Source organism: Poecilia formosa, unplaced genomic scaffold, assembly GCF_000485575.1.
Source record: "Poecilia formosa unplaced genomic scaffold, Poecilia_formosa-5.1.2 Scaffold42, whole genome shotgun sequence".
Classification (NCBI taxonomy): Eukaryota; Metazoa; Chordata; class Actinopteri; order Cyprinodontiformes; family Poeciliidae; genus Poecilia; species Poecilia formosa.
Genome location: NW_006799981.1, coordinates 314,630 through 326,710, shown reverse-complemented (window position 1 = coordinate 326,710; position 12,081 = coordinate 314,630). Strand labels below are relative to the sequence as shown.

General features: G+C 43.7%; 1 protein-coding gene across 3 annotated transcripts in view; it reads right to left on the bottom strand.

Moving 5' to 3' along the window:
* LOC103137619 (B-cell lymphoma/leukemia 11A-like) overlaps positions 1–7,304 on the bottom strand; it is a 55,800-nt gene extending 48,496 nt beyond the window's left edge. Inside the window, exons 1-2 of one of the 3 annotated variants that reach the window (XM_007551429.2) lie at positions 6,935–7,304; positions 3,245–3,766 (exon numbers count right to left, since the gene is read on the bottom strand). In XM_007551429.2, coding sequence (XP_007551491.1) covers positions 3,245–3,766; positions 6,935–6,989 — 577 coding nt within the window. In that variant the 5' untranslated portion in view covers positions 6,990–7,304. The remainder of the gene's footprint in view (positions 1–3,244; positions 3,767–6,934) is intronic. The other 2 variants (XM_007551430.2, XM_016671139.1) reach the window with 2 other exon arrangements.
* Between the last annotated feature and the right edge of the window lie 4,777 nt (positions 7,305–12,081).

The following is a 12,081-nucleotide window of genomic DNA, read 5'->3' as shown; positions in this document are numbered from 1 at the left end:
TTACATTCGGAGAGGCCATTCACCGTGCCGACGCTGTTCAAACGCAGCACAGCACTCGAGTCCACTAAATAAAATCTTATGTGGAGAAATAAAGAAAGGCGGACAAAAAGGGAGAGCGACAATAGATTAGTGATGGCAGCCAGCGTGTGAAATCTCTTTGTTGGGCTCGCTGGGATGTTCCACAGCATGAAACACACACTCACACACACATCCCCACCAAACATACTGTAATTGATTCAGTATCAATTGGCTGTCCTGGATTTGCATTGACTGCTAATGCATCAGTGTGAGACTCAAAGAGAGAGAGAGAGAGAGAGAGAGAGAGAGAGAGAGACGAGCCAAACGAGAAAAGGGGGAAAGAAAAAGTAGAGGGAAGGATACGAGATGGAGGGAGAGCGTTCTGAAACAGAGCCAGACTGTGATTGGGTGTTAAAAATGCACTAATGTGCACTGAGATGGGCAGCATTAGCCACTGATGATAAGCTAATTGCTAATCAGTAGATCATAGACTAACAACGCTCGTGGTGCGAGGCTCCAAGCCAGGACGGCACTTCAGCGGGGCCAGAGCGGAATGGAGGACCGGATATTTTGGGTTCAGAAATGTGAGAAATTTTGGGGGGATTCATCATTCTGCTCTCGTAGCGATAAAAATCCGTGCTAATGAGCTAATACAGATAGCTTATCAGCCAATGTTTCACTGAAACGCAGATCGCTGGCCTCATCTCGACTCGACATCCAAACCACGTGAGCTAAATTCTTGCACCTCATTACGAGGAAATCAATTTGGAAAAACCAAACAGGAGGAGGTGCATTTACAGCTGAAATAATCCACAAAGATTTCCTTCGAAATTTCAATCTTCAAACCAAATAAATTTTCACATTAATATCCACTGTTGATGGGAAAAAAGAAATGGGACAAGACATAGCTGTTCACACTTCACACACGCACGCACGCACACACAGAGACCCCTCTCTCTTTCGAGACATTAGCGATGCTGTTTCTGAGCGAGGGACCGCCTCAGGGATTATAATCAGAATTTTCATCTCAGTTAGGGATTAATAGAATAAATGGGCAAGCAAGCGAGCGCTGAGCATTTATGTGTGTGTGGCTTTAATGGTGAGGTACCCAGCCTTTTTTTTGCAGCAATGATTTGCCTTTTCATTTATCACACACACACAAAAAAAAACATCTAGGCCAGAGCTGTTTGTTGGTTGCAAAAAAAAAAGCAAAAGTAAGTGTAGTGCTTTGTGTGGCTCAGATGCAGATGTTTATTTATTTATTTTTTATTTCAAAATGCACATGCTCTCAGCTTGCACAGTACGCAGGATGCATCCAGATGTAAAGATGGGGGTGTATAAACTCTAAATTATGTCCAGTCAGCGTTATTATGTTGGAAAATATTCAGGCCGTACAGTAAAAACAAAAGTTGCATCTTGATTCCTTTTGTTCCTCTTGTCTATGAAGTTTATAAAGCAGAACATTCACAAATAAGAAACACACACGAGTCATCTTTCTTCTTTTCAGTGTCACTGTGAATATTTTTGGATTGCCACAATGCAGCTTCAGCAGATTATATATATATATATATATATATTTTTTTTTTTTTTTTTTTTTTTTTTTTTTTTTCTCGCATCTCCTGCCAGTTTGGGGTCAATTAGGATGAAAGCTGGGGTCTGGTAGGGGAGAGAGAGGGGGGCGGCTGGAGGGTGCTGGCTTTAATTATCAGCTATGAATGTGTTGCAGAGATTGGCCGCTGCGGAGAGAGGGAAGCTCCGCAGAAAGAATGGCAAATTAAAGGGGAAAGACGTAAATTTAAACAGAACGTTTAGAGATGTGTTTCCCCCCTTTTCATGAAGAGGCAAACTTTTAATAATGCCCGGCCTGTCCACCGCTCAGTGTGGTGTCAAGCCTGGAGAAGATATATGCTGCTGCTGTCCTGTTTTCCTGTCCTGTCTGAGCGTACAGCTGTTCCCACCAAGACGTTCCCACACGCAGCACTATTCAAGCAACCAGACGCCCTTATTATGATGTAAATCGCTCTAATAACCCAGTTTAGCTGGTGAGTGTCTGCAAGAGTGAGAGTGTGTAAGGAAGCGTGTGTGTGTGTGTGTGTGTGTGTGTGTGTGTGTGTGTGTGTGTGTGTGTTTTACATATGTGCAGACACCAGAGAAGCATATAAGCTAAAAGACGAGCTCGTGTTCCTGCCGTCGTGGAGAGAAAAGGTCAAGGATGGCGCAGATTTTCCCCCAAAAAAATCTCCGTTCCCGTAGCTGCAACGTTTCAATCATGGGAACCGAGTTCAGCTCCAAATGTGGGGCTCATTTTCTCAAATTCCTGAGCTGTGTTCAGCAAACGGAGTGTTGAGGGGTGTTTTTCATCTTTCCCTCTCCGTGCAACAGCTAATTTAGTACATGGCTAAAAACTGCCGCTAATTAAAATGCACAAGGAAGCGAGTGGGGGGGAGGGGGGAGAAATAGCACTGTAACAAATAATTAGTGGTGTTAGAACATTTCCGTGAGCGAGGCTCTCGTTTGATTCAAAAACGGAAAGTGGAAGGATTCTCCAGCGTGAAGGTAAACTCCGAGAGGGAAACGGACGTGGGCCAAATTTATTCGGGTAAAATACGGCGCCCTGGGAAGGAGGGAGGGCGCACCAAGAGCAGGAGACACAAACAGAGTCCCAGCGAGACGCTTCAGCTGCTCCCAAGACTAAAACTCACACACACTGATCAGAAAATGATCCTGCATCAACACACACACACACACACACACACACACATGCCTTGACCAATGGGAAAACAAATTCAAGGGCACTCTTGTCTCCTTTCCTCTGGCCAGTGGGAATAGGCCACACTGGGTAGGCACACACACTCTGCACCAAATACAGCTGGTTAATAAAGCCCTGCCTCACAAAACAGACACACACTACATCCTGACCAGTTGGTGCAGCACACACTTCCCTGGTCCACTGTCCGACCCGTGAAGTTCAAGCAGACCTGAGTTGGTTTTACTGGGACAAATGTTTTCATTCGGAAGCAACAAAACATGCCAGCATGTTGTACTACAATAAAAACATGATGTCTTGAAAAACCCTCTGTCCTTTCAAAAGGCTAAGAAATCTGCATCTGAGCTCCTCCAAACTTCTACTAGGGCTGTTTCTGAGGGCAGTGAAGGGAAAAGGCGAAGTACAGCTGAACATCCAGCCATGATCACACACAAGCCCATGCTCTGAACGTTCGGTCACCTGTTTTTCTGCAGCCTCCCGCGCCTGTGTTCATGTAGAGCTGGAGGTGATGCATGTTGCTCTGTTTACCTGGGAGGGGCTCCTGCTTTGGGCAAATCCCCCGAGGCGACGAGAACCTCTCGTCGTCTTCGTCTGCTAGAGTGGCCTGAACCCCGACTTCAACCGGCCTCCGGCCACGCAGAGAGTTCAGAGCGGGTGAAGGGGTGAGGGCCAAACCGGGAGAGGGCGAAGGGGGCTTGTCCAGCCCCCTGCCTATGGCGAGGCAGGGTGGGCCGTGGCATCGCTTCCTCTTGTGCTCGATGAAGAGCAAGATGTCTGCCAGGGGGAAGGTGGCCTGGCACTGACCGCAGGTCAGGAGGTCCTGCTCCGGCGAGGGGTGAGAGTCCGGACCCAGCCGGGCCAACCGGCCCGCGGTGGGGACCGGATGGTGGCCGTTGAGGCTGCCGCTGTCCTCCGAGTGCTCCGAGCAGCGCTCCGACAGCTCCTCCGACGAGACGACGGCCGTGGAGAGGGGCTCGGCTGCTGCGGAGGGAGAGGGGAGATAAATTAGATACTTGTGTTTAAATTTCCAGCCTATTGATGCGACTCCTGATGGGATGTGATGAGAGGGACCCAACGGTCACACACAGGATCAGAGTGATGGAGAAGGAGCTTCACATGTGGTTCGCACAATAAGGGGCTGAGAACGAGGGCCTTGTAATAATAGAAATGCACAAAATGCAGCAAAAGTGATTACAATGCAAGATGGATCTGGATCACAGATCACAGCAATAAACGGTGGGAAATAATATCCTGAATGGATGCAAAGCTCCAATCACACGGCTTTAAAGATAACAATTTCATAGCCAATGACAGGGGGAGCTTAGAAAATGATGCGTTGGAAAACCTAAATATGTGGATGAGTTTGACTTGCCGGTCCGTGTTTGTACACGGGCTGAGCCTTTAATCAGCGCGGAGGATTGTCACAAACACATCCAGCACATGTGCTGCGAAAGGAGAAGGGGGGACAGGGGGGACAGGAGGGACAATGGGACGACTCGTCCCTCTTCTTGTGCCTCACTTGGTGTCCGGACCCCAGAAGAGTCCAGTTTCTCCCTCCTAAGGTGAGGAAAAAGTGGACATGACTGCTTTTTAAGGAATCTTCTTGTAGAGCTCAGGAGGCAGCAAAGTGGGAGGACTAAAACTCAGCGTCCCTCTTTTAAAAGAAAATCTTCCAGTCCAAGGTGAAGAGTCTGACTCTGAGCTAGTAGCCTAATGTGCGCTGACCTTCTTTACTCATCTGCCAATTTCACATTTTAATGAACTTAAGACCACTGAGAATCAAAAAATAGATTTTAATTTTCACCATCTGGGTGATTGGATACAGATTTTGGTCTGATAACAGGAAGGGGGGCAGGGAGATGGGACGGAGCGCCGTGTGCACACACGTGTGGCCGAGTGTCTGCGGGAAAGTGTGTGTCTACAAGGGAGGGAGAGAGGCTGGGTTGGTGGGAATGTGGACTGCACCCCTCCTCAAGGAAATATCTGGACGTCACGGTCCTGAACGACATCAAACTGGGACGTGGATTCTCCAGGCCCAGCAGCTCCCTGAACACCGCTTCCAAAATATTCCCTGTCTTTGATTAATCTTCAGGTCTACGCAAGTTAGACAAAAAAAACCCTGAAGAGGGGTAGCATTAAATTCACTTATTTGTTTAAAAATAAATGTTTTCTTTCTGCAAAAAGCTCCTGACATATGAAGGTGAAATTGAGAGACAACTTGTAAACTGAAAAGGAGGAAAATTCCTAAAAAAGAAAAAAAAATTAAATCTCAGTAAAACAAACATGCAGAAGCCACTCATCTGTGTCTAATTTTAGAGCTGAGCAAACAAGAAAAGGAGCAGAGGGGATATGTCTGCTGCTCACTAAATTCACATGCCACAACAGGATTTACAGCCATCACTTTACAGAGACATGCTTTTTCAGTTAGATTGTTCCTTTAAAAAGACTGAAAATATCTGTTGACACAAAGTAAATCCAACATTTTCTGGAGGATAAAAGACGCCTTCAGTGGAAATGCAACTGTTTTTAAAAACAGGAAATATAGAACTATGTAAAATTATAAGAAGGGAAACGGGAATTAAAATAAATAGTCCAAGTTTTGTATTATTATTATTATTATTATTATTATTATTATTATTATTATTATTATTATTATTGTTGTTGTTGTTGTTGTTGTTGTTTTGCTCCTGTGGATGAATTTTGAGCCCCGTTTGCTACATTTGGAAACCCCTCTGTGTGTCTGTGTGCTGAAGAAAATTTGCGTGGAGGACAGAATGGGTGCAAAGGCTACATGTATGTAAAAAGTGATGCACAGACAAAACGGGGGGGAGTTCCGGAGAGAGGACGTAGGTTTGGGGTGATGAAGACGAACTGGGGAGGGGGGAGATGTTGTTAGGGGGGGGGCTCCCTCTTTCCCTCCCTGTTTGTTCCCCCCACCCGTCCTTACGTCTTGTACGCTTTTCCTTTATTCTAAAGAGCTCGCAAGACATCAGCCCGTATAGACAGGGAAGGGGGGGGGGGGGGGGTTGGAGGTAAAACTCCTCTGGTTCAAGTTTGGAGCTGGATTTTCTAATCGCGCTCTGCCTCCTAGCGACGGGACAGGGTCACTGTCACTGCGCTGTCCCCCCTCTGAAGGAAACACACACACGCACACGCATACACACCACACACTCTTTTTCTGTCTCTATCTCAAAACCAAACACACGCGACTGCCCGTCAACGAACTCTAATGTTAATTAAGCAGCGACTCGTAAAGATGCGCTAAATAACCACTTGTTTTCTTGCGCGTGGTCCGCAAAGAGAGGCGCACACTTTCCCAACTGCCTCGCAGCTTTCCAAAACACTCGCACCGGCTTTCTATTGAGAAATAAAGCTTTTGCACGCAAATAAAATTAAATCTAAGTACATAAATAAGAGGAGGTTTTTTGAGAAATGGACTTTGTGCGTAAAAGTCAAAAGCTGTTGGATTAAATTGTCTTTCTCTCAAACACCAAACATCTGATAATTACTCTTTTGTTAATTTACCTGAAGCTTTAAAGTGAAGTTATTCTGTCAAGATGTTCATGTTTAAATTTCTTTGGAGATAGAATTTTCTAGTTCAGACAGAGAACGTGGCTTCAACTTTACGAACATCTAAGCAGCATTCACTGTTAAAAAAGAAAAAAAAGAGCTAAATATACATCACTAAATCGATCATTTTGATTGGCTCAGATAAAGAGTTTTTCGCTCGATCCAAAAACGTCCACTTTACAGTTTCACCTTCCTTTTATTCCAAAACAGAGTAGACGAGCTCGCACTGCAGGAAGCGAAATTCTAGAGGGTGATCTGTCCAGAGAGCTCCGCGGAGAGGACGCGCTCTGACCGGAGCGACCGTCGAGATCCAAAGCGGCTGCGTTTACCAGCCTGTCAAAGCGGCACAACTTAAAACTGGTCCATCAAAACTTTTTTTTTTATTCTCCCACTCTTCCTTTTCATGTTTCGGGAAGCCAGCTTTTTACGCACGGAAGGTGTCGGACTTTGTCGCCGCGCCGCAAAGTCCAGTTAGAGTGTCCAGTGTCCAAACCCCCTTTTTCTGTCCCCCATTTGCTCCCAGAAGGGTGAACTGAAACAAAAGTGTTTCTAACTCTCTCTTTAGAGGCTTTTACTTACGCGAGAAATCCCGTTTGCTCAGGTGCTGCGGTTTGCCTTGCTTGCGGCGAGACATGGTGGCTGTTCAGCGGCTGCGTTCAGCGCGGATCACATCGGGGAGATGCCGGGGTGACAGAGGAGAGGAGGAGGGGAAAAAAGAGAGAAAAGATCTTCATCCAACGCCTTGGACATCTACCAGAGGAGGTGGAGGAGACGGAGTAAAAAAAAAAACCCAAAATAATAATAAAATAAATTAGAAATAATAGAAAGATAGCGCGGAAGCGAGGATGGATCGCGGGATCGCCGTCATGGCTTTTTTGAGAAAGGAGAGCAGAGAAAAAAGAGAGAGAGAGTGAGGTGGATGGAGAGAGAGAGGGGGAGAGAGATTGAAAAAAATGGCAAAACCCCCCCTCCACCCCTCCACCCCACACCCCCCCACACACACACACACACACACACACACACACACACACACACACACACACACACACACACACACCACCCCTCCCCTCTTAGCTGTGCAAGTTCAAGTGCACGGACGTGACGTTCCCGGCGAACTTGAACGTCAGGCGGCGGACGGACACCCGACATACAAAAACATGGGCCGGGCCGAGGCACCCGAGTGGGAGTGGGGAGTGGGAGGAGGGACAGACAACACCATTGGACGATCATTAGAGAGAGAGGGAGAGAGAGAGTGAAGGAGAGGAGGGGGCTGGACATGAGAAATAGACCCAGCGCAAGCCAATGGACACAGAGATCAGGGGGGCCGGACAAGAGGCACTGCGAGGGAGGGAGGAGTGTGTGTGTGTGAGTGTGCGTGTGTGTGAGGCAGAGAGATGTATAATGAAAGCAATATGCAGAGAGAAAGAGGAAGGTGCATGCAGAACAGGGCACTCTGCTGCATGCAGTGTGCCCTGAATGTGTGTGTATGTCAGAGAGAGAGAGAGAGAGAGAGAGAGAGATTACCTGGACCCACGCGTGTCCCCAGAGTGTGTACACAACATTAGGAAGAGCAAAAGAAACGGGAAGGAATAAGTGTGTGTGGCTGCAGTGAACAGAACGGCAGGTTGAACAGCCAAACAGCAGCATGTTCTGATCCAGGCCGCAGGTTCCGGATATCAGGAAACATCCAGAGCCGGCCCAACGTCGTTTGGGGCCAAAGGCAGAACCAGGCTTGGTTTTGGGGGATCACTGTTTTATCCAATAAAAATTATCATTTTGAAAATTAGTGGGAACCCTTGTGTTTTTAAAAATAGTAACAAATACACTCAAACCTCATTCATTTAGTGTGTTTCTTTCTTTTCCCACAGTGCCACACAACAAGAAGGTCCAGGGTTCAAATCCCAACCTAGGCTCATTCTGTTATTCCCATTCATGATTGGATTCTCTCTGGGTACTCCGGCTTCCACTCACAGTCCAAAAACATAACTGTTATGTTAATTGTCTCTCTAAATTTATCTTAGGTATGAATAGATTAGAAATATCCTCATTGTGTCCTACAGTGGGGAAATTCTGGTGTAACAGCAGCAGCAAAGTGACAGATTAGCTTCACACAAAGATAAAAATGGAAATGTATTGAATTAAGAATAAACTGTACAGTGAGGTGAAATACAACATAAAATGCTGTACAATTATTAGTGTACTTGATCCAAACGATGTAAACATCTGGTTTTGGGAGCGGTGAGGGTTCTAGAGCCCAACAGCAGCAGGGAGGAAGGATCTGTGACAACGCTCCTTTATGAACGGAGGACGCAGCAGCCTGACACTGAAGTAGCTCTCCAGCTTTATGCTTTGAATTGGAGACATTGTCCAGTAGTGATGTTATTTTATCTAGCTTCTGTCTCTTCAGTCTGCTCTGATGCTTCCTGTAAAGAGCATCGGCGGTGTGAGTCCAGTTCAGTTTATTGTTCAGGTGAACTCTCAGGTATTTCTAAGAATCTCGTTGTCCACTCCCTGGATGTTGACGGCTGTCATTGAGCTGGGATTGTGCCTGCAGAGGTGAAAGTGTGACTGCATAGTAGTTTGTCCAATGAGTCTCTTTGTTGCCCTGTGACGGACTGACTACCTGTTCAGGACGAACCCCGCCTCTCACCCAGTGACTGCTGGAGTTAGGCACCAGCCTGCAAGTGAAAGTAGCATAGATAATGATTAATCAGCCTCTTTCTGGTAGATATCATTTACCAGAGTCAAATAAGTGTATTTCCTAAAAGTAGACATTAAGTAGATTATAGAACATAGCAGTTAACAGAGAGGGTATGCAGCATAAACAAGGCAGGTGCAAATCGCTACATGGTTGGTAAGATAAAGACCATTCCCATCCAAACCTGAAAAAATCTGCCATGACAAATCAACAATGCAACAATTATAAAATAGCAAAGAAGCAAAATGTCCAGGATCCAGAACCAACTCTTACCCTTAATGTGGCATCAAAATTAACCATTAGTGCCCTAAAGAGCCCATTTATTAATTATTACCCCAGTGAATATCTGTGGATTTACATTTTGCCCTCTTGTACTTCGATTTTATACCTGTAAATAAACTACTTTACTATTATGTATGTAACCATTGCACAGCACTTATTTCTCACTATTTCATACTTTTGTCATGCCTGACTTTCCAGGTATGAAATAGATTCGTCTTTCACAGGATACAACAGTATTTCATATGAATATGAATATTTACTTTTTAAGTAAATCAGTTTAATTTTTAATTTTAATTTTCTATACTATATTCATAGTTTACTGTTAAGAAATGTAGTTCATATAAATATTATCTGCCAGAAGGGTGAAAGTATCTTAGTTTGATCAGGAGATAATATTTATTATGCTCAATAAGAGTCAACTGGCCCAAATTGAGATGAAAAACAAAATAAATGGAAATATATTGATAATGCAGAGTTTTAATATGGTATAGCATATTATATTTTATATGAGTTTTGAACATTATCTTGTCTTTTTTCTTCATAATTTGTCATAATTCATTTGAATTGGTAAGGCTAATACCTACTAAGCTGTTGTTGGATACGGCACAATATTAATGACTCTTAACCGTCTACGTCTGGTCATTTCTGGCCTTCTCTTCTCAGCCGAATAGCGTCTGTGTTACCTGGCAAAGTTTTGCTGCTGGTTACATCAAACCAGCTCATCTTCAGCACTCAGCGTGCTCCAGCTCTGCCAAGAGGGGAGTGAACCTTCAGATTTCTCAACAGACACTGGAGTTTGCACATTCCCTGTGCTAGTTCAGATCCTGTGGCTTTATGGAAATCATGCTGATAAACGTAATCGGCTGATCTACCCAGTCAGCGCCGTCAAAGTAACTTCAGGACAATACAGGATGTATTTTGACAGAGTGTACAGAGACAAACTCTCCAACATTCTCTTGTGAATGTTCAGACATCAGGTCCCAAAATGGCAGATATTTGTGTCCAGATTTAGATGTCTTACATTTGCTGTTATCTGTTTTGCCTTGCACTGCTTTGTTAGGCATTACGGTACTTACTGTGTCAGAACAGGACCAGACATGCACCGATCCGATACTGGTGTCTTTATCAGCCCGATGCAAAAAAAAATTCTAGATTATGTATCTGTGACAATGTTCCCAAACCCTAAGGGCAGATCTATTCAGTCTATGTGCTGTGCTCTGAGCAACGTCATGCTTTATGATTTATTTTACATTATATTTATAATTCCTAATTGCACTTTCCAAATCATGTGAAAGAAGGTCTGTTGCAGTTTATTTTTACATTTTTTTCAGTTTCAATTTCTTTATACTCATAATTGGACTGAATGAACAACTTAAAGTTTTGTTGTTTTTGCATGTCTGACCAAGCTTCTGAAGCTGCTGATGTATTTAGGTGTGCAGAGTTATCAAACAAATTTGTACTTCAGCACATTTATGTCTGTGCTTAAAGAAAAGAAACATTTTAGGTCACTTCAGCACTATGTTTTTCTGTATTGGATCGATGTTTGCCGATACTAAGACTCAGATATCTGTATCGGTGTTGGAAGTGAAAAAAGTGGATCGGTGCATCAGGACAGCAGACTTCCTGTCTCTCTGTGGAAACAAGTCAGCATCCAGAGAAGGAAGGAGACGCAGTCTTGAGAAAAATATTGTATATTAAATAAGAAAATCTGCATTAGAATCGGACTCAGCTGACTCCTACATGGGTTTTCCTCCTATGGAAACTTCAGAGAGAGTATAAAATATTAGAAATGTGAAGCATTATGGAAAATTAAATGATATCTCTTTAAGAATGTTGTGTGCAGTGGATTAAACACTATTATATTCACCACTTACAAGTAGATCAATAATCAAAAGGATTTTCCACAGAATGGGTTGATTCTCGTTATTAAATATGTAAAAAGAAGTGAAAACCTTTCAGAGGCAGGTTTGTTTTTTCTCTCTGACTTACTCATTTGGTTCTGCAGTTCTGTCCGGTGTGCTGCTTGTTCAGCAGAGTTCTGAAGGACTGGCCAAGTTTAATTAGTTCCGTTTCCAAGAAATCTGAGAAAATTGTCATGTATTTATGCAGATTTATTTGCAGTTACAGGGTGTTCGAAATGAGACTCCAGCACAGACGCAGAGGCAAAAGAAAAAAAATTAATTAGCTTCATTAAAAAATAACCATTAAGCTTAGTCTTTCTTCTGTATGATTAAAACTGCCGCATCTCTCAGTTCTTTTAACAACAGAATAAATCTAACCTTTAACTTTAGAAGAATTTTCCTTTCATTTACAACCAATAATGTGAAAAACTGTGAATTTCTGACCCTTCCTGGAGTCTGGGTCGTTTATTTAATTTTGTGGAAGTTAAAACCTTTCACCCCATTCATCATCCATTCATCACTTTATCATCCATCTGTTCATCCAGTCATCCATTCATCCCTTTATTCTTATCCATTTATCGTCCATATATTCCTTTTTCATCCATCCATCAAAATATCCATTCACTCCTCTGTCATCCATTCATTTGAAATCCAACCATCAATTGCTTTGTCATCCATCCATTCATCCTTTTATCAACCATCTGTCTTTGTCCATTTATCATAATCCATCCATCATCCATCTATTCCTTTTCCTTCCATCCATCCAGCCATCCATTCATCCTTTCATTCATTAATTCATTCATCCCTTTAGTGTTATCATCCATCAAAATATCTATCAATTTATT